The sequence below is a fragment of the Protopterus annectens genome, chromosome 2.part0 (genome assembly GCF_019279795.1).
Source record: "Protopterus annectens isolate FY-2018-M chromosome 2.part0, PAN1.0, whole genome shotgun sequence".
Classification (NCBI taxonomy): domain Eukaryota; kingdom Metazoa; phylum Chordata; order Ceratodontiformes; family Protopteridae; genus Protopterus; species Protopterus annectens.
Window position 1 is genome coordinate 44,711,554 of NC_056728.1, and position 23,407 is coordinate 44,734,960.

A 23,407-nucleotide genomic window follows, 5' to 3' on the forward strand; every position below is an offset into this window, starting at 1 on the left:
TTGTAAGAGTGCCTCTGCCCTTTGATTGTGTGGCAGGTTTGGCATGCCTTGTCTTGCTGGTTAGGTATGGAACTGGAACCTGTAACCTTTGTCTATTATGTCCAAAATCCATTTGTCCTTTGTAAAAACGTGCCAATTTTTTGAACATAAGGATAATTTTCCGCCTAAAGGTGCTTCTCTTTGAGCCTTGGTCGGCGGTGTCAAAGTCAAGTCATTGTGGTTGTACCTGTGGAGCAGCAGAAGTCCCTGTGCCACTTCTCTGATTTGTTGGTTGCCATTGGCGGCCCCTGTAGGAGCCTCGGTATTGTCCTCTACCTCGAGCACGTCTGTTTTTTCCCCTTTGGAACTCATCAGTGTCTGGAAAGGACCAATTCTTTGAAGGCCAATTCCTGCTGAACCTGGAGGAAATCTTTGACTGTTTGTACTGATTTAGCCTTTTCCTCTATTGATTTCAACACACCCTGTGCATTAGCACCAAATAGCTTATCTTTTTCCAGAGGTGCATCTAGAAGCTTTATTTTAACATGATCTGGCAACGTCTGTTCTTTCAACCAAGCATGTGTACGTATGACGGCCCCTGTCATAGCTGACCTACATGAAGCTTCCAATGCATCATAACCACACTGAAGAAAATGATTGCTAACCTGCTGAGCATTATGTACCAAATCCTGCAAGGCCTTTCTATCTAAAGGCTCAGGAGAGGCTAATTTTTTTCTGTAAATCATCCATCAAGAAATCCTGATACTGAAACATATGAAAAAGACAGTTAATTGCCCTCATGGCAAGGGTGGATGAAGTATAAACTTTTTTACCCCACCTCTCCAGGGACCTAGATTCCCTGTCTGCGGGCAAAGGATTTTTGGCCGTGGAGGTGGCCACTCCTTTGGGCCCCTGAGAAATAGTGTCTAGATCAACAGAGTGTGCCTTAAAGAAATGTTTATGAGTTTCAGGAACCCTGTAATATCTGTCCGACTTGACCGGAGCAGGGGGGAGAGAATCAGGAGAAGTACTGGAGTCTGAGAACACGTCATCCAATACATCTAACAGTGGGGGTATAGCTAAAGGCCTGTGCTGGGGTAACTTAAGGAAAGTCCGAAGCCTTTTCCTAGAGTCGGAGAAATCCTGGCCCTGCCACTGAAAATGCTCTCTCATGGAGTGGAGAATCTCCCCGAAAGAAATATCCTCAGGAGGAGAGGCAGAGGGAATGGATTCATCAGCATCCGAATCCTCGTAGGCCGGGAAGGATTCTTCCTGGGAATCTGAATGATCTGACTCACCAGAGGCCTCCTCTGAGGAAAGAGTATCCACCTGCTCAACCCTAGGCCTTTTGTCTGAAGGCGGCTGAGAACCTCTGTCTGGATGAGCCTGAGAGCTCCTGATTAAAGAAATTAGATCTGCAGCTAAAGTCATGATCTGTTTATCAGAAGTTGAACCCTGTGGAAAAGATTTAGGAGGGTGAGAGTTAGCCAAGCTGGCAGCCTTAGCACGTGTGTAGGCCTTAATGGACATAGGCACAGGAGGCCTTGCTGCCCCACGTGCTGGAGTAACTTTGTCCACCAGTATGGTGTCAGGCAAATCTTGGGCTTCGGTTTCAGGGGGAAAATCAACAACCGGCACCGGGGTAGCCTCCGGTACCGAAGTGAGCGGTAAAACGGTGTTGTCGGCCAGGAGCGGTAGAATTACCGCCTCCGAAGAGACCAATGCACTCACGGTAGGCTTTAGCGTGGAGTCGTTGGAAGTCGCGGGCCGCGGATGTCGGTCCCGGTCCTTCTGTTTTTTGGAAGTATGTGCTGTCGGTAGTTCCGACGGCAAGATATAGGAGTAATTTTCTCCAAAAAAGTCTACAGCAAATTCTGCCCGGCGCCTAAGTGTGCGCTTATTGAAGCAAGCACAGGCAGCACAGGCCGAGACGTCGTGGTCTGGGCCGAGGCAGGGAAGGCAGTAAGAATGGAAGTCCTTATGAGGTATTTGTTTACCACAAGACAAGCAATTATTAACTTTTGCAGTTTTATCTGACATCGGCTGAGGCAAGAAAAGGTTCCCCAATGGGGTACTTAGCTTTTTGATGACTTCGGTATCTGAAAACACAGGAGCTGGCCGACCGGCACTTGCGAACTGCTTCTGCTTAAGGCACCGCGCGGCAAGAAAGAATGAAGAAGATGGCGGCGGCTGATGCTTTTATACCCTGGCCGCTCTGACGTCAGGTAGGAGCCGACATCAGCTGATGCCGGACCCAGACTTTGGAATCCGGCCGATCGAAGGGCTGCCTGAGGCAGGACAACCCATATGTAAGGACTGCAGTTGCATTCTTGAAGGACATCCACTGTAAGCCCTTCATGTGGAAGCACAGAAAAAGGTACTAGACTACTCGTTGCTGCTACAGTCCCCAAGATCTCCAGGCCTAGGGATTCCAATGAAGTGGGATGTTGTAGCAAGTGCTTTACCACTGTCTGAATGGACAGTCTATCTTGGCAGGAGGTGAGATAACTTTTAGATTGTGCTCAGCAGAATATTAGCTGGTTCAACCAATGCCCTTGGCAGGTAAAATGAACCAGCACCCTACCTGTCAGCTCAAGTGAAGAGCAGAAAAAAAATAAACACAACTCACTGTAATAAAGCGAATGGTACAGTGTAAGTGATCTGCCTGTAACAGTTAGATCTATGCCCCCACCAGTTATTCCACTGAAAGGCGAAAAAAATAAATAAATAAAGGACCTGCCGTCTACTGTCATACCAACCAGGTGGCCAAATGCATGACACACACCTCACACTTCACCTTCCCTCCTGTCCCAGCCATTCATGTCCCATTTCTGTACCCTGCTCCCAACCCTCCTCCAATGTATATATATTTATTTATTTTTTAAAATGTAAACATATGGTACTGTTTATACCCTGCTTGCATGAGGGCCACAGCATTCACGTTTTATTAAAATAAAATGGGCACTATGATGCTCCTGATTTACTTGATTTTTTTAAGCTGTAGCAAATTGCTACAAATATAGCAGACAGCTGCTACAGTTTATACCCTGCCTGCACGGAATGCTACAGCACTCAGGTTTGGCTGCAAATGTAGTACCAGCTTTTAAAAGCTTCTGCAGCTAACTTCCCACAATGCAAACAGATCTACAGCTACTGTAGTACTACTATTTTTTTTAATTATCAGATAACCTTAAACATATTTTAAAATTCAAAACATATTCCTAAAAATTCTCAACTAGAAGTAGTGAATATCATAACAGAGATAAAAACAACTGGATATGAAATCTTTAGAAAAGGGTAGGAGCAAAGTACACAGAAAAAATGGGAATTGTGGGAACAATACATACAGGGGAGGAATGAGGTTTAAAAGAAGGCAGGACTTAAATTAGTTATGTGAAAATTATTGGGTAGATTACAAGTGATGTATAATGTTTGCAACTGGGAGTGTGGTTTGTGATGCAAAATGCTTGCAACCAGGATTGTGTTGGTGTGGTTTGTTGTCTTTTATATAAATGTATGACTGCCTATATCATAAGTGATGGTTCAATAAAAATGTTTACTTAAAAAAGGCAGAAATCGAATAATTTATGTAATGTTGCTTAGGTTACATGACATACAGCAATATATATGAAGTATAATATTTGTCAACATGAATTTGTTAATATACTTTGATTACTTTTATGTAAATGAAAATTTGCCTGCGTCACAAGTGATAATTCAATAAAGGTGTTTAAAAAAAAAAGTTTTTTTATACATAGAACATTAAATTATAATCAGAATGTTTCATAACACGTTGAACTACAAAACACTCACCATTGAAACTCTGGCCTTCTCCACAGAGCCAACTTTCTATGAAGAATTTAGAGAGAAATCTTAAACGAGTTTAAGTTACTAAAATAAGTGGGAGGAACAGAATTTGTTGAAAACAAGGTACTGAGACTAACCTGTTTTCCATGGTCTAAAGGAATACAGCAATCTCTGGACTCAGGAAACTGGTGCTGCATGTGGCTTGCTCTATTCCCTGCAAGAGAAAGTGAATACTTGGTATATGTGCGCTTACATACCTTTCATTAGATTTATTCTGCTCTGTAAATATTATTTTACATTTACCAACATTGCATTTATGCGGTCACACACTACAGTTAATTTAATTTTCCTTCTTGATCAGTCCTACATGGCACACATCAGTCCTATCTGTATAACTTTATGTCAAGTACAAAACAAGTCACCTTTCTTTCTACTCAATCACTTAGGAAAATAATGAAAAGGGAAAGGCCCAAGTACCGGTCACTGAAGTGCTCTGTTATGGACACCCGTGTCAAAAACATAATAATCTGCTGCTCAGTCAGTGTCTTACCAAGTTAAATATCTTTATTCCATTTCATCACACTAATTTCTAATCTTTTGTAAAGTACAGCAGGGGATGCCTTATGAAGAAGTCTGGGTACACTACAGCCACAGTTCCTGCAGTCCATTCATTAAATTACCTACTGTAAAAATTCAGATTTATCAAAAGTTTGTCTTCCAATTGTATATCTGTGTAATCTTTGACACATTATCCCCTTTTAATTTTCCCCAGTAAAGGCATCCAACTTACATAGTCACAGATGCTCTTTTCTGATTTACTCTCACGATTCTGAAGCAAAAATAAATTCAATTTTATTCTAGTGCTGTTCAACTGTACAGTCATAACAATTTATTGAGTTTGGCAAAGGTGTAATCACCCCCCCCCCTTTTCTTAAGTTAGGATTATGTCTGTAAGTCCAGAATGCCTCAGCATGAAATTTGTTTTTTTGGTGAAGAAGTTCCATACTAATGGTCTTTTGTTTATTGGCTTTTTTGCCCACCCCCTGATTAAGAAATTACAGAATCCGTATCTCCACTCCTGTACTAAGGCCAATCCTTCCTTGGGGCTGGCAAATGCCTAGGCCCACATCCATGTTTAACTTCTGGGAAGTCATAGTGTGCACGGCTGTGATGGAAAAATGTAAATTACTTCCTGTGTCCCTTAAATAGAAGTTATGTTCTTACCATAACGTTCCATGTTAGTTGTCTTCTTCTCGCCTTCTTTCTTGCTGGATGGGTTCGGAGCCGACCTCGGCTCCGACTCGGCCACTCTAAAAGCTCGAGAGTTGGTTCCACCGGCTCGAGGCTCCCCTTATATCCCACAATGCTAGGCGGTATTACCTCAGATCTCGTTTGTAAGCTAGGCCCAGCCAAAAAGTAACTCCAGAACCACTGGAAAAAAGGGAAAAACCCACCTCTATAAAAGGAAGGGAAAAAGGTGACCTGAAACCTGATGAAAGGAATATATGCAAAGTATAGCATATACATATATACAATAGAGGTGGTAGAAAAAGAGGTCACAATCAAACTCCTCTAGGTCTGTCCAGGCTAGGGGGAAGGAGGGTGGGGCCAAGAAGAAGGCGAAGAAGACAACTAACATGGAACGTTATGGTAAGAACATAACTTCTATATGTTAAGTTGTCCATCTCGCCTTCATTCTTGCTGGATGGGACCGCGTCCCTAGCACCTTGTCCCGGGTGGCCTATCAGAACAGACTCTTGAGAACAGTGGAACCAAAGTTAGCTCTATGTCTAGAAGCTAAATCCAACTTATAATGAGAAATGAAAGTGTGAGGAGTAGCCCAAGTAGCCGCTGCACAAATGGTGTCAATAGGCAGTCTGTCTTGGAAGGCTATAGAAATAGCCAAAGCTCTGGTGGAGTGGGCCTTAGGTTTGCTAGGCAGCTTTTGGTGTCTAATTTCGTAAACAAAGGAAATCAGAGATGTTAGCCATCTGGAGAGTGATACCTTCGAAACTGAAAGTCCCTTTCTGCCTTCTGCATAAGAGACAAACAATTGGTCAGTTTTCCTGATCTGTTTGGTTCTATCCAAATAATACCTTAACTGACGAACATCTAACCAATGCAATTTTTGTTCAGACCTGTTAGAAAAGTTAGGAAAAAACACAGAGAGGTCAATGGTTTGATTTAGGTTAGACGCAGAGGCTACTTTAGGTAAAAAGGATGGATTGGTTCGTAAGGATACTCTGTCTTTATGAAACAGATAAGGAGGTCGACTGCTGAGTGCATGAAGTTCTGAGACCCTTCTAGCTGAAGTAATAGCTACCAGAAAGATAGTCTTCCAGGATAGCAATTTCAATGAACAGGAAGCTGCAGGTTCGAAAGGGGGAAGAATCAAAGATGTGAGAACTAAATTAAGGTCCCAAGAAGGAGGAGGATTTCTTACAGGAGGTCTGAGAAGAAAAACTCCCTTCAAAAAAGCTTTGCAAAGCCTGTGAGACATGATGGCAGAATCTGAAATGCCCACATGAAAGTTAGAAATAGCTGCCAATTGAACTTTAAGAGTAGAAGGAGATGAACCTGCATGGAAGAGTTCAGCTAGAAAATCAAGGACTATCTGGATGGAAGCAGTGAAAGGATCTATGTCCTTCCTTGAGCCCAATAGGCAAACGTTTCCACTTACTAAGATAAATCTTCCGAGTGGAAGATTTGTGGGAAGCTATCAAAATATCTCGAACAGATTGAGATATTTGAGCAAGCCTGGCTAAGGTTGGAATTGGAGGAACCAAGCAGTGAGGTTCAGAGAGGGAAGGGAGCGATGTAACTGACCCGATTGATGGATCAAAAGATCTGGAACTAGGTCCAGATGCCAAGGTTGCTCCAACAGAAATTGATGTAGAAAGGGGAACCAAACCTGTCGAGGCCAGTAAGGAGCAATGAGGATCAGAGAGGCCTTCTGAGCGATAGCTTTCTGTATCACTTGAGAGATTAGTGGGAAGGGAGGAAATGCATACAGAAGTCCCCGGGGCCAAACGTGGACTAGAGCGTCTCTGCTGGACTGGCCTGGTAACGGGAATAGGGTGAAATAATCTCTGCACTTGCTGTTTTGGGGAGTAGCAAAAAGGTCGCAGCAAGGCTGACCCCACTTGAGAAAAATTTTCTCCACAATAGAATCTTTCTGAGACCACTCGTGAGGCATGAGGATAGCTCTGCTCAACTTGTCCGCGATTTGATTGGACTTCCCGGGGATGTGTGTTGCTATCAGAAACCGCTGAGAAGAAATCACCCATTGCCACAGTCTGAGTGCTTCTCGATATAGGGGATAGGACCTGGTTCCGCCTTGTTTCTTGATATACCACACTACAGACATATTGCCCGTCTGGATCGCTATCGTTCCCAAGGGAAGAGAGTCTTGAAGGGCTTGCAACGCTAAAAGCACTGCTCTCATCTCTAGAACATTTATATGCAAGTGGCATTCATCTGGTTGCCATATGCCCTGGACAGTTCTGCCCTGATAATGCCCCCCCCACCCGATCAGGGAGGCGTCCGTTGTCAGAGTAGCAACCGGAGGGGTAGGAACAAAGGGTCTTCCCAGGGAGAGCTGAGGGGAAGACATCCACCAAAGAAGATGATTCTTGCATGCTTGCGTAATCATAATGGTGTGGGACATCGGAAGTTGCTGGTATGACCATTGTGTGAAGAGCATCCATTGAAGGATTATCATGTGGAATCTGGCTAATAGAAGAAGAGGGATAGCAGCTGCCATAATCCCCAGTACTTTCAGAACTAACCTGGCTTTGACTCTGTTGCTGTGGAAGAGAAGGGAGACCATTTTGCGTATGTCTGCTATTCTTTGATCTGTTAGTCTCGCAGACATGTAGACTGTGTCTAGATTTGCGCCTATGAAGGTAATAGCACGACAAGGCGACAAAACAGACTTTTCGCAATTTATTGATATGCCTAACTTTTGACAAATGCGAAAGGTGTAGTCTCTGGCCATTAGAAGAAGATGCTTGGTAGGAGCTGTGAGGAGCCAGTCGTCCAAATATGGAAACACCTGGAATCCTTGACGTCTCAGGTGAGAAGCTACCACTGCCATGCATTTGGTAAACACCCGGGGGGCAGTGGTGAGACCAAAGGGCAGGGCTCTGAATTGAAAGTGACTGGTTCCGAGCCGGAAGCGGAGAAATCTCCTGGAGCGTCTGTTCATTTTTATGATAGTACGCATCCTGGAGGTCTATAGAGCACATCCAGTTTTCCTTTCCCAAAAGGGGTAGGATGGATTGTAGCGTGACCATCCGAAATCTTGTTTTCTTGACCGACTTGTTCAAGATACTGAGATCCAAAATGGGTCTCCAGTCCCCTGTTTTCTTTGGAACCAAAAAGAATTTGGAGTAGATTCCGGATCCTTGCTGGTCTGCTGGCACTGGCTGAATGGCTCCTTTTGCAAGCAACTTTGAAATTTCCAACGCTGCTTGATCCCTTTGAGCGGGTGGAACATCTGGAAGGGATTTTTTTGATTGATTTGGAATACGAAAGAACGGAATGGAATAGCCTTCGGAAATGATGGACTGTACCCACTTGTCTTGAGTTAGGGATCGCCAGGCTTCTGGGTACAGTGACAATCTTCCCCCGGCTGCCTCCGAAGGTGGACAGTCGGGCAACACCTCAGGGATGCTGAAAGGGCTTATCGGAAAAGGTTTCTCGATTGCCCTGGTTCTGCGGACCCCCCCTGCCTCTAGGGCGACTTCTACCATTATTGTTCCCCCCTCTGCCTCTGGAGGGGAACCGACTTTGTGCGTCAGGCAAAGTCCCTTGAGATTGTTTGCGGAACCACATTTTCCCACTTTTCTGGCCTTTGGGGTAAGGCCTAGAAGGAGTAGAAAAATGGACTCCGACGGCAGAAAGAGTTTTGCCATCCGTCTCGCACCTCGTCAAGGTTTCTTTCACTTGAGGACCAAAGAGAGATGATCCATCAAACGGGGAATTAGTGAAAGACGTTTTAAAGGGGTCCACAAAATTGCATAGCCGCATCCAGGCATGCCGGCGTAAGGCCACACCTGTCCCTGCGGCTCTGCTCGCTCCATCAGCCGCATATGAAAGGAGGCGCATAGAGGAGTTTGCTATAGAATTTAGGATAGCCAGCTGAGTGTTCATCTTGTCCTGAAACCCCGCAGCTGTAGGATCCTTCAACATGTCACTCGCTTCCTTGATCAAATCTCTTTGAAGACGAGTGAAATGGCATAGGTAGTTCAGCGAACGCATAGCAAAGGTCGCTGACGAAAACATCCGCTTCCCGTACCTGTCCATAGACCTAGATTCCTTGTTAGGAGGATGGACAGGCACCGAAGGATCAGCTAGTTCCTTCTTAGTGGCAGCAGCTACCACCATAGCATCCACAGAAACTCCCTTGGTCAGAAATTGTTTATCTGCTGGTGCTGTGATAAACTTTGAAGGTCTCCTGGGGGTGGGGTCCACTGAGTCAGGAGCCGTCCAAGCCTTTTTTGCTACCACCTGCATGAGGGGGTCAAAGGGGGGGACACCCAGGAGGTGGAAGGGCGAGAGCCAAACGCCTCAAGATACACAGATTCATCCTCCGAAGGGTTAAGGACTGGCCAATTTCCCCTCTGTTTCAGGATTTCTAGAATGTCTGCAAAGGAGACATCTTCAGAAGGGGAACAGGGGGAACCCTCGGAATCCTCTAAATCTGTGTCAGAGGTGACAGACTCAGGTGAGTCTATGTGTTTCCTCTTACACTTTCTCTTCCTAGGGGGCTCCCCTGCCAATTCAGGAGAGGCCTCGGAAGAGGATGAGATCCCCACAGGGGATTCTTGAGGAGCTGGCTCTCTGCGGTCTGGGATGAGGGAGTGAGAAGACATAACCTGAGGCACCGAAGAGGGAGGGGCGGACGGAGCCGACTGTGGAGTTGAACCAGGTTCCAACACACTCTGCATGACCTCGAACGCACCCCTGTCGGGCAGAGCCAGAGGTCCCCACTCCGAAAAGCTGAGAACCCCCCTCGGCACCGACAGTGATGGCTCCGAGGCCGATGTCGGAGCCGAACTCACCAGCGCCGAGGCACCGAGAGGGAGAGCGGGGTCGGACAAGGGTCCGATGCCACTCACCCCCTCGGAGCCGACGAGGGAAGTCCGGTGCCGAGATTCTTCCAAGGAAGAAATCGGAGCCGACGACGGAGCCGAAGACAATTGTATCGGCTCCGACGCTACCACAGTCTCGGTTCCGAAACGCCCCAGCTCCGAGCTCAAAGGAGTCGGAGGAGGAACATTTTGAGGGACAGGGTCAAGCATCGACTGATGAGTCGGGCTCTGAAGAATTTGGGCCAGTGCCTCGGACTTAAGAAGTCGACTCACTACCCTCTGAAGGTCATGATCCGAAAGCCTCGATGACCTAGAGGAGTGAGATCTATGGCTCCGTTCAGACAGCAAGGGAGACGCTGGAGCCAAATGAACGGAGCCAAGGGACGGTGACCTAGACCTCTTTCTAGATGTCGGCTCCGATGGTCTGATCGGAGCCGACACAGGAATTTCCAATGCCTCGGCTCCAGCCGGAGCCGAGGAAACCACAGAAGCTGCAGTCTGAGACTCATCGGCTCCAGCCGGAGCTGATGTAGCAGGAGGTTTCGAAGCCCTAGGCCTCGACTCAGAAGCTGGAGTCGAGGACCTAGAAGCCTTAGAGGGTTTGCCCGAAGTAGCAGTAAGGGAACCCTCAGGCTTAAGCAAACCTCTTAAAATGAGTTTATTTTTTCTTTCCTGCAGGACTCTAGGGCTGAAGCCATGGCATACAGCACAAGAGTCCTGCAGGTGTAAAGGTCCCAGGCAGTACACACAAGAAGTGTGACCGTCTGTCAGAGACATTTTCTGACAGCACGAGTCACACTTCTTGAAGCCTGAGACCTTTAAGTCCTTAGACATTGTCAAGGAAAGTGTAACCACACACACACTGAAACACACCGATTACACTTTTCACAAGTTTAACTAAAAAAATTACACTTTACACAAGTTTTTTAGATCCCTAACAAAAAACACATACACTCCACTAAGGGGATGGAAGGGCCCGAAGGCCTGAGGGAAGAACTTATAAGTTCTTAGTGGAAAAAAGGGTGGATAAACAGAAGGGAAAAGGGTCTAAATCCACTAAGTTAAGGGAAATAACTATAATAGGTTAAATTAAAGGGGTTTAAATAGACTGTAGATTACTCTATAATAACTGACCTGAAGCCGGTAGAAACCAAACACCTCGATCGCTGTAGCGGCAAACGAGATCTGAGGTAATACCGCCTAGCATTGTGGGATATAAGGGGAGCCTCGAGCCGGTGGAACCAACTCTCGAGCTTTTAGAGTGGCCGAGTCGGAGCCGAGGTCGGCTCCGAACCCATCCAGCAAGAATGAAGGCGAGATGGACAACTTAACATCAGGCTTTAAACATCTGCTTTTGGAAAATGGTGGAGGCTGCACTTCCAGCCTCTGTCAAGGTTCATGAACACAGCATCATAGCCCTCAATATTACCTGCTCTGATGGTTTCCCAGCAGCATATGCTGCTGAACCAGCAGTGGTATAAAAAGATACAGTGCCCCAGCTTAAACAAATTCACTATCCCAATGCAATCTGCAAGTTCTTTCACAATGACTATTTTTGAGCTGCTATACAGGAATGTTGCTCCAACAATGACCAAGACAACCAAGGTGGTGGAAGAGTCGACCCAAGGTGTATCAGGGTGGGACTGAGAGGCCACCACAGACCTACCTATCCAGCATGGAGGGCCATAGATCTCAACTTCCTAACACAAGAAACCTAGACAAAGCCTTAAATAATGAGTGGACAAAGACCTAAAAAAACGGGGAAAGATTTTAAATATCTTTGTTATTAAACTTATAATGTTGCCAGCATAACAGGTTTTGCGTTAGCTTGCATTTTCTGATGGATATGAAGTCTGAAACTCAAATGTATGTCATTATTTAGTGACTTCAGTCCTCTGCAGTCTGCCATAAAACACAAATTTTAAGAGGAGCAGACCAAAAATATGAGGTAAAAATCTGAACATTCTGTGAAAATCTGGACAGTGGAGAGGTATGTGGAGGGTGGTGCCCTCATCTACTGCAGTACTGACACGGGGGGAGTTGAGATATAAAAGTGTACACCATAAGGGCAGGGACTTGTGCCCCAGTCTACCAAGCAGCGGACAGAGACTGAAGAGAAACTGACAAATGTGGAAGCATGCACTCATCATCAATCCAGGTTTGCAGATTCAGCCTCAGATGTGTACACATGAAGCCATTACAGGGAGGAATTAAAGACCACAATCCCAGAGTCTGCCTGAACATAGCCTCTCCACCAGCCAGCTCTCACCCAAACAGTTTGCCAAACAGTTAAGGAATGGACAGTAAGGGGGTAATCAGCTGGTGGATACTGACTGTCAGTAGGGATTAAACAGCAGAGAAAGGTAGAAAAAAATTATGAATTACTTCTGAATAGTATACGGAAATGGAGAAAGGAGAGTCTGCCAATATGGATGACTGCAATTAGGGGTTCAGAGAATATGCAAGAGGGGTCTGGAATTTACTGAAGACAACTGGCAAAGGAACAGAGGTATTGGGAGCAAATAATTACAGAGGGAAAGGTAATACAATGGAAAGAGGCCAAGAATTCATTTGAACTGTAGGCTAGATATTGCTCCGAGATCAGTCCTTGATAGGAAAGGTATAGAGAAAGAGACAGACACAGGGGGATCCTAAGCAAAATACCAGCACTGGTAGTTTTTAGTAGAATCTGTATCAGAAGCTGCTGTTAAAAAAAATTAGTAGAGCATATAAAATATTGCATGATAACTATAGGAAACAATCAGAAGAGGTTCAGAAAAGACTGGGAAGAGAGATTGGAGAAGCGATTCACAACACTGGGAGGACATACAGCTCCCAAATATGCAACAAAGTCTTGAAGATTTACGATCTTTGCTTGAAGTGTTTGCACAGGTATTTCCATACCCCAAATAGTCTCCAAAGAATTTTTACTCCGGTATAATGCAAATGGAGGTGTGATGGAGAAGAAAGAGGTAATTTGGAATATATTTTTTGGGACAGTGAGTTGGTAGACTTTAAAAATTTCCTGCAGAGTACTCTGTCTGAAATGCTAGGTGAGCAAAATAGTGTAACTAAAGAAATTATTTTTTTTGAGCTGTGATAGAGAAGCAGAGTTGCCTAGACAAATGAACAACCAGGTTTTTGAAAGAGAGACAAAACTGTTTAGACTTTCTGAAAGATTTTATTCTATCCTCAATTGTCTGTGAACATTGAGACAATGCAGCAAGTACTCCTCTTTTTTTGAAAAACTCTGGAAAAAACATATAACAATGGGGTAATTCAAACTGTTCTCTGCCACCACCTTAGGAAGAAAAGACGAGACCATGCACAGGAAACCGTGCCCTTAAGAAAAGATAAGTACAAAGGCACTGAGGAGAGGGCTTGTAACTCTGACACCCTCTTGGCGGAAGTAACCACTACCAAGAATAAGGTTGTCCAGGACAACAACTTTAAGTCAACTATAGCAGAAGGACCAAAGGGAGAAGCAGTTGACACCTGAAGCATGAAGGACAAATCTCAAGGAAGGACAGGGTCTCTGACTGGAGGACATAAGAAAAAGTTACCCTTGAGGAAAGCCTTGGAAATTTTGAGAATGAAGGCAAATTATTTCTACCAATGTGGAAAATGGAAATGGTTGCCAATTGCATCTTAACAGCAGAATAATTAAGCCTGAGTGAAACAAATCCAGTCAAAAATAACCTCGATGGGGGCCAAAAAGAAATCAAACTCCTTAGAGGCAGCCCAACAAGCAAAACATTTCCACTTACTAGCATGTACCTTACCCATAGACAGCTTCTGAGAGGAAGACAAGAAATGCATCACTGTCAGAAAGCTTGAGATTTTGGGTCATCAAGAGAACTGGAGGAAGCATGCGGTCATATTTAGGGTCTGAAGGTTGGGCGGGTCCAAGCTCATGGAGTGAGAGATCAGATCCAGAATGGGATTGAAAACCCAAGGAAGGTAACTTCAAAAAAGAAACAAAAGGAAGGGGAACCACACCTGATGGGTTAAAAGAGGGCAATGAGGATTACAGTAACTTTGCAATGTGAACTTTATTTGACATTTGTTAACCGGGTTAGTCCGACTGAGCAGCTGAGCTCTTTTTCAGCAGAGACCAGAGGGGAAAAGCTCCACAAACAAACAAATAACAAAAACAAAAATTTGTACAATATTAGCATACAAGTGTATATACATGGGAGAAACAGAATACAACTTATAAATGAACATGCTAGAATGTAAGAGTAATACTGAGGGTTTAAACAGCCATGGTACACAAGTACATAAAATATAATATTCAAAGTGAAGCAAACCACAGCAGTAGGAGACTTAAAACCAAAGGTGCTTTATTAAAAGGATGTTGGCGCTTTCGCAGTACCCATGCACTGCTTCTTCAGACAAGGGTACTTTATGAGCATTTGGGACAGAACTTCATTGCTTGCTGAGCCACTTATCCAGTAAGCCACTACTTTGTTTTTTATATAAAATATAATACAAAAAGTTAGATTCCATCTAATGATTACCATCAGAGAGAAATTCAGACCTTAAATGAGTAGTAGTTGTAAAGTGTGAGAGATGAGAGAGATGGGGAAGAGAAAAGGGAGTAGGTTAGGTGGGAGAGGGACATGGACAGGTCCAGGAATTAATAAATAAAGCCTTTAGAAGTTTTTGATTTTAAGGAAGTTGCCGTTTGTTCATAGAGAAAGGAGAAGTTTGCTCCAGGCATTGTCGATGGAGTGGCTGTATAAGGGTGCCCATATTTTTATTGGGTTTGTAGATGTCCAAGAGATGTAGATCTGTGCTGCATAGGTTACGTTTAGGAGAGTAGGGAGTGATGAGGTCTGTGAGGGCAGGGCAGCGGGAGGATTGATTTAAGGTAGTGTTGGGGAAGAAGGATTTAGTCATGTTGCTCAAGCCATTGTAGTTTTTTTAAAGCTATGCAGTGGTGAGAGCGATAGGGAAGGTTAGCAGCGAATCTGGCTATTTTGTTATAGTTAGTTTCAAGTTTAGCTAATAGATTTGAACTGAATATTGGTGAGTATAGGGGCTGCATAAAGTAAGGTTGGGAGAAGGAAAGTCTGTGCTAGAGAATGTTTGGCGTTAATAGTGAGGCATTTTTTACGTCAGTATAAGAGACCAACTTTTTTGGTGGGTCTTTTTGATGGTTTGCTGAATATGTACATCAAAGTTTAGTTGGTCATCTATGATTACACCCAGGAGTTATGTGGTTCAACAGAGATAAGTGTATTATTATTAAGAGAAGATACTGTGAAGATATTTTTGTGTTGCTGTAGTTCCATCAAAGAGGTGTTGCAATGGGGGCAGCTTGTGCCCCCATTTTTTGCAAATTTGGTCATGTTAGACTGGGAAGACACTGTTCTTTTCCCCAGCGTGTATTACAATTGTATCAAGCACTATTCTAGATTTCTTGATGACATACACATTCTTTGGGATGGCAGTATTGAAAAATTTGAAGGGTTTATCAATTTTTTAAACACTAGTAGCGAGTACCTCAAATTTACATACTCATCTAATAATGAAGGTATAGCCTATTTGGACACCTATATTTCTAGCCAAGATAGGGTTTTAAATCTTGTATCAACCGTAAAAATACCTTCTCCAATGATTACCTTGAATACACTAGTTATCATCCTGAACAGGTAAAATACAATATTTTTAAAGGGCAATGCATACGTGCAGCACGAATGACATCTCATTATGATGATATAACAGGCGAAATGGAATATATAACAAGTTTGTTCAAGGAGAGGGGTTACAAGATAGATATGATGAACAATGTGAGGCAGTACGTTATACAGGAATGGGGGATGAAGTATAAACCCTTATTGGGGTCACATCTTGTTGGTAATTCTACCCAAATCATTGGACAAAGGGACGATCAAGTAAGTGACAAACACCAACTTTCATGTATCCTTAGGTATTTGTCCAGAGGTTAGGCAAGTGAAAAGTATATTAAATAAATATTGGAATTCAATGTTGGTGAATCAGGCCCTATCTGATATAATTGGAGAGAAACCTAATTTTGTATATAAGATGGGCAGGAATATAAAGAGTTATTTGGATCATCATAAACAAGTATCAACAGTTAAGGGTGTTAATAATAAAAACAGCAAACACACTAAGAAATGTGGGTGCTGTAATCAATGTTCATGTATATTAGAAGAGGAAACCATCCTAATTGAGAAAGGGTTAGATATTACAGTAAAGTTTAAACATGGTAATTGTAACACCAAAATGGTTATATATATCGCTAAGTGTACCCAATGTGCATGTTTTTATATAGGAATGTTTTAGGAAACTTATTTATGACCATACATACAGCATCAGAAGGGAGGACACAAGTAATGCCCTATATAGGCACATAGAAAAGAAAGGAGAATCTCATGATTTCAAATTTGCTATTTTAGAAACTACTGGGATGGATCCCAGGGGAGGTGATTACAAAACCCTCTTCAGGTACAAGTGTGGTGGCAACTATTTATGGATGCTTCTACACCGCCTGGTCTTAATGACCACATCTCTAGTAAACCCATTTTGGCTATAAAATAAGTTATATAATAACATATTAGATGAAGGACAAAGATTAATTCAAGGGTAGTATAGCAAAAAAATTCTATAATTTTATTATTCAATGATCACAAGTGCTATTAATGTCATTTAAGCAAGACTATATTTATTGTACTCATCTATCCCATAATACATATTACATTCATTATTTTTATTTTATAGCTTCATTATTAATTTACATGAATATTTATTTATTTATATTAAGTAGGTTTTAGAATTCTCAGAATTTTTAGAAATTAATTCATTTATATATATGCATTAGTTATATATTACATGTTATTTGATTGGTTAACACTCATACATTTTACACTGAACATTTTATACTGAATGTTATGATGAATTTATGTATAATGAACAACAAGATGAATTAATTACATATTTTTAAGCAATGTATATAATGAGTTTTATTAATTTTTATTTTATGGTATATAGAAATATACTGGAGTAGTCAGTTGTATAAGTATGTAGATAAAATGTTTTATATGGGTTGAACATTTATATAGGTTCATAGGTTGGTACTGGGCTGTCTGCCCGAAGGCATATATTAGCCCAGCCACGTTGTGCGGTATTCACCGCCCCTTTAGTAGTTCCCTAGACCCTTGTACTAGCAGCTAGTACCCTTGGCCCCTATCTAGTAGTGCTGTTGGTGTGATCCCCGGTGTGAACTTTCTGTTACCCATCCACTCATCAAGGTTCCTCCTGAAGAGTGATAGTGAGGGGCTCTGTCTTATGTAGACCGGGACCCTGTTCCATAGTAAGGGAAGTCTCTGCGAAGGGAATCTATCCCTCCAGCATGTTCTATTCATTGTTGTGTTGAGGTTTATATCCCTAGAGCGTGTAGCTCGAGTAGATTTGGTTTTGCTAAGATGGAGCATGTTCAACAGTTCTGAGTTGGACATGGCTCTGTACGTTAGAGATCGCCTCTGAGAAAGCGGTATGCAACAGAGAACAGTCTTAGCTTTTTCAATCGTGCTGCATAGGGCAACTGTTTGAGGCCAGTAATCCTCTTGGTTAGGTACCTTTGTGGTCTCACCAGCTGCTGGAGATGTCTAGCCAGGTACATTCCAATTGGTGCATTGTACTCAATAATGGGTCTGATGAGGGAAGAGTAGAGGGGCACCATTACATCCTTAGATCTTGATGCGAACCCTTTCGTGATCAGATGGGTCACATAGAAGGATTTTCTAACCACTTTGGCAACATAGTTATCAAAGGAAAGCTGACTATGTACTTGGGTCCCTAGATCCCTTATTTCTTCTTCAGATTTCAGGGGATTACCTCCTATGTTGTAGTTTGCGGGTACTCTGTTTTTTCCAAAGGGGATTACTATGCATTTTTTTGCATTTAACTTGAGACCATGGCTTTGACACCATGCATCAGTCTCATTTAGGCCCTCTGGAGGATCTCCATGTCTGCCGGAGACTCTATTATAGCACCCAGTTTGCAGTCGTCCGCAAACGTAGTCAGCCACAGCCCTTCCTTGCTTGTCTGTACTTCTGAGAAGTATATGCCAAACAGGAGGGGCCCCAGGACAGGGCCCTGAGGCACACTACTCGTTACTGGTCTGGATTCGGACATAGATCCCGCTACTCTTACTTTATGGGATCTGTCTGAGAGCCAGTTTGCGATCCATCTTGTGACATAAGGGTTTATGCCCAGGCCGGTGAGCTTATCAATAATACCTGAATGGGGAATGGTGTCAAATGCTTTAGCAAGGTCAAGGTAAGCCGTGTGTACCTCCTTCCCCTTATCTATAGCCTGAGTAACTGTCTCAAAGAAATCCACCAGGTTTAGGAGGCATGATCTCCCCTTGGCAAAGCCGAACTGTGTGGGGTCCAGTGACTGAGGTTCCCAATCTCTCCATTTATGAGTTCCATAATGATTCACTCCATAGCCTTACAGATCAGACTGGTCAGGCTTATTGGTCGGTAGTTCCCAGGGTCAGTTGTGGCCCCACCCTTGTGAAGCAGGCCCACCATTGCCGTGCGCCATTCTATGGGCACATATCCTGTGGAGAGCCTGAGACTGAACAGGGTATTAAGATGCGGGGTTAATTCCTTTTGGAGCTCGCGTATGACAGCCTGGGACACCATCTGGTCCCATGGAGGCAGTGTTTTTAGCTTTAGATAGAGCCTTGTTAACCAACGTATCAGTAATAATTGGACTTGCACTATCCCCTAGAATAGGCCCTGTAGGTGGTGAGAGGAGGGAGAAATTTGCACTGAATCTGTCAGCCAAGATGTTAGCAATGTCAGAAGGGTCAATGTATTTTGTTCCATTTTGTACTAGCTCAGAAGAGACCTGAGCATTGCCATTTAGGTTTTTGACGTAGCCATAGAAGGCCTTATGGTTATCCTTAGCATCTTTGGCAACTTTCTTTTCAAAATTAGCTTTAGTTGACTTGATAAGGGCCCTCAATTTCTTACTAATGCTGATCAGGGATGATTTTTCTACTTGAGATTTGGCCTTTTTTTGTATAAGTCTCCTCCTTTTATTGTAAAGTTTGCTTATGGCCGGGGTCCACCAGACTGGTTTCTTCTTGCTTGAGGAAGGAGTCTTGGTTTTATTTGGGATAGCACGGTCCATGCAATCCTGAAGATGCATACAGAGGTGCCTTGGTGTAGGATTCCAGATCCTGGATATCACTATCCTTCTGCAAGGGAATAGTGAAGCTTTACCACTTCGGATGCAAGTAGTTTGAAGTTTGCTTTGGAAAGGTTTTTGACTATGGTTTCTTTGACTGGGGGAGGTGGAGGAATGAGGATGTCCAGGGTTATCATTTTGTGGTCTGATCTGACCAAGGAGGGGGTGATAACGGGTGTGGTACAATGGGCGCCCATATTTGTGATGATTAAATCCAATATGTTGTCCCCTCTAGTGGGGGAACATACTAGTTGTTCAAGGGCATTTGAATTTATAAATTCTATGAATCGCTGAGCATAGGAGTTGGAACATTGGTAGTTCGCCTATAACAGGGTAGTTGAAATCACCCAAGATTATGGTGTTGGGTAGGACCTTTATATTTTCCAATGTCTCAGGAAATGCAGAGTGAGCATCTTGGGATATGGTGGGCGATCTATAACTGGCTATGACTTGAAATCTGGTTTTGCCTGCTGATAATTGTACATGGATGATTTTTGGGGCATCATGCTGCGCTACCAACCTGGAGATATGGGTATCCTTGATGAATATGGATACACCTCCGCCCTTTGTACTGCGATCCGGTAACTGAAGCCGGAAGGTATGATAGGAATTGTAACCTGGCAGTGCTGGGGTGCTCTTTTGAGCCTTGAACCAGGTTTTCCATCACTGCACAAACATCGATTTTCTCCATGCTGAGGAGAGCCTCGAGTGTGTGCATTTTGCGGTTGAGACTTCTGGCATTGAGTAGCATTACCCTTAGTTTTTGGTTACCTGTGCTGGTTACGGTGGTTGGTTTGTCCTTTGAGCCTTGCCTAAAAAAGGCACTATGGGAACGGCAAGAGCCTTGGCCAGTATTCGAAAACCTAGGGGTGACAGGTGCAACCCAACTCTGGCAAAACAGCAAGGCTTGTCTATCATGTCATCCCAGGCAGACAGACACTGGATCCTCTTGGAATGACACCAGAAGCTTAGCCAATTGTTGAAATTGATCATTTTGTCTTTGTATTGTGGTATCATTCTAGGTGAAGGTAGTATGCTACTCAAGGTCAGGGTCATACCAGCTTGGGCTACATGATCAGAGAGCTCCTCAATGTCTCTTTTCATGTAATCCAGGGAGGTACGTCTTAGATCACTCATACCAACATGTACAATGACAGCGTCACACTTGTTCTGGAGTGACCTAAGTGCCTGTGTTATGTGGCAGATCCGAGCACCCGACAGGCAGCTGACAGTAACCTTCTCCTTGTTCAGCCTGGTGAGTGGAACATCCATGTGCCTTACTATAGAGTCTCCTATTACTAGCGTGTTAGGTATGGTGTTTTGCCTTAAGGGCTGTTATGAGGCACACTACTGAGGTGAATTATGCGTTTTCTGGCTTGTGTTTGGGGGTGCAGGTTGCTTGCTTGTCTGCTTTGGAGGGCACTGTTTTTTTTTCAGATTGGTACCTAGTGCCTCCGAATATGTTTTTGTGTATTTATGCGTATGTTTTGCCGGTGCTTGTTTTGTAGATTCATGTGTGACAGGTGGTGTGATGCAAGTGCGTCCCTTATCCTCTTGACTGCCTGTTACAGTCATGGGCTGAGAGCGCTTAGCCTCCAGTCTGGCTGTGTATTTGCATCTTTCACAAGTGTTTGTGTCTAGAGGTAAGAGGAGAGGGTTGTCTGTATACATGAGACAGTGTGACACTGCCTCAGGATGCCCAATTCCACCAGATGAACTGGAGAGTACACCTAAAGCTGACCTCTGGACATGCTTTGAAGGGTAAATATTAAGTGTATGTTTCTTTAATGAAAAAATTGTTGGCGCCAAGTTTTGAATTTAAGCACCAGTATTCAGTAATCATTACATTCTGTTGAAGCCCACATTGTGCTGGGTGAAAGCGCTTAATGTTTTGCGTTTTTAAATGCAATAAAGTCTTCTCAGTTAACGGAGTATTCCAGTCACTTATTGGTGATATCTAGGCACTTGGACAATTATCGCTGTAGTGATTTAGGGAGGAAGAGAAGTTTTGTTTTTTTAAGGATTGAGAAGTAGTTGATTATTGGTCAAAGATTTTTCAACTGAAAGGAAGGAATCTGGTGCAAGAGCGAGGAGGTGTGGAATGTTATCAGAACACAAGATAATTGTGGAGTAGTCTGCATATAGTATTAGTGAGGAGTTTGGACAGGAAGTGTGTAGGTTATTTGTAAAGATATTAAAAGAAGAGGTCTAAGGACTGACCCTTGGGGAACACCTGTTTGGATTGGGAGGAAGGGGGAGGAGGAGGAAAGCCATTTGATGGACTGGAATCTGTTGGAGAGGTAACTGGAGAACCATGGTATAGTAGAAGAGGACACGTTAAGGGAAGACATTTTTGAAAGCAGTAGGGTATGGGAAACGGTGAAGGCTTTAGATAGGTCAAAGAAGGTACAAGGACAAGTGTGTTATTGTCCCGTGCTTTGGCGATATTCTGTGTAAATGAAATGAGAGCTGTGGAGGTACTGTGGTGAGGTCGGAAACTGTGCTGGGCAGGAGTTAACAGGTTGTCTTGTATGATGTGTTTTAGAAGCTGGTTATGAATAATTTTTTCTAGAAATTTGGATAAGGGGATAGTAAGGCGACAGGTCTGTAGTTGGTTAATTCAGATGAATTGCCACTTTTATCGAGGGGTAAGGCAGATATTAGGGACTGTGTTCTCTTGAACGGACCTGTTTTCTAATATGAAGACTGGATGTGCAACAGAGTTAGCTGCATGTTTAAGGAATAGAGGAGGTAAGTTGTCAACAGAGGGGGAGCAGGTTTTCAGTTTGGTAATAACAGATTTGATGTATGCAGTAGGGACAGGTTTAAGACAAAACAGGGTGGAACTGGTAGAGGGAAGGGTAACAGAATGGGAGAGAGAAATGTTTTCAGGTTTAGTTAACTTTTTTATAGAGTCGATGAAGAAGAATTAATATGGAGGCAGTGTTTGTTGGTGAGCTGTTAGGACAGGGGCTGGGGGTAGAAGGGTTGCCTGGATATAAGAGCTTGTTGATACTACTCAAACTTTTTCGTGTTGGGGATGGGGTTATCTAGTGGTTTTTGATAGTATTGTTTTTTGTCCAGATTGACTTGTTTCTTGGTTAGGTTCCCAAGTTCTCTATAGTTCTGGAGATAACAGGTTGATTTTTTTCCAGGTTTTCCAGGCACTGTCTCATTTAAGCATTAGTTTACAGGTGGATTGGGTTAACCATGCAGCAAAATGTTTTTTTTTTGTTCTTATTTTTCTAGTTGGGGCTAAGGAGTTTAGGATATTCAGGAAGGTGTTAAATTTTGAGACAGCCTCATTGAGAGGGAGGGTGCAGAGAAAGGACCAGTTAATAGAGAAGAGAAGACTACTGAAGGTATCTGGGCAGAAAAGATTACATTTGTCTTTGTAACGTTGAGGTTTTAGCAGATGAAGTGAGTGTCATTAAAGCATGGGTACAGAGATGGTCACTGAGGAAGTCAGGCAGAGTGGCAGCATTGTGATACAGATTTGGGTTAACGGTGATGATCCAGTCAAAGGTAGTGCTGCTATTTGTGTTTACTGATACGGGTGGGAGAGGTGATGAGCTGAGAGAATCCAAACAGATTGATGCCAGTACTGGCAGAGTAGGAATTAAGGGAGTTCCAAACAATACGGACATCACCTAGTATGACAGTCTCATAAGAGATGTTTTGAGATGCCCAGGAGAAGAAGTGTTTGAAGGTATGGATGTTGTTGCCAAGTGGGATATAAAGTGCTACTATGGCTAGATTTTTGTGATTATTTAATTTACAGTTAGCAATAAGAATTTCAGTTGGATGGAAATTGGGAGGAGATGTAGGTAGAGGATAGAGAGAAAGTTTCTCAGAGTATACGATAGCTATACTACCATCTCATTTCTTGTGTCGATCAAGGCAGAGCATATTGTAACCAAGGGAAAGGATTTCAGAGTCTGTAATATGGGGTTGTAACCATGTTTCTTAGATGGTGAGAAATGTCAGGGTTGTAGAGACAGAGAGAGAGATAAGGGCATGGAAAGAAATCCTTTGAACATTGAGGGAGTGTATTTTCAAGGTTTTGAGGTCTGAGGTTGAAGAGGTTGTACAGGGGGTATAGGGGGACGAGAAGCCAGAATGGTTAGGTAATGTAGTAGAGGTGTTAGAGGGGCGAGTATGGGTACCTGTGGTTGGGGTGGAGGGTGGGCCTAGGCTGGGGTGAATATGAATACTGCCGGACAGCAGAAGGCTTGGAAAGGAGGGTTTGCATGTTGTGGTAAGGGGGCTGTAGAAGAGGAGTTTGGGTTTAGGTTTTA

At 43.4% G+C, this 23,407-nt stretch overlaps 1 protein-coding gene across 4 annotated transcripts in view; it reads right to left on the reverse strand.

The window, feature by feature from the left end:
• Window positions 1-23,407, reverse strand: part of HYLS1 (HYLS1 centriolar and ciliogenesis associated) — a 418,183-nt gene that overhangs the window by 320,729 nt on the left and 74,047 nt on the right. For all 4 annotated transcript variants that reach the window (XM_044060530.1, XM_044060529.1, XM_044060528.1 and 1 more), the window contains one exon: window positions 3,924-4,000. In XM_044060530.1, coding sequence (XP_043916465.1) covers window positions 3,924-4,000 — 77 coding nt within the window. The remainder of the gene's footprint in view (window positions 1-3,923; window positions 4,001-23,407) is intronic.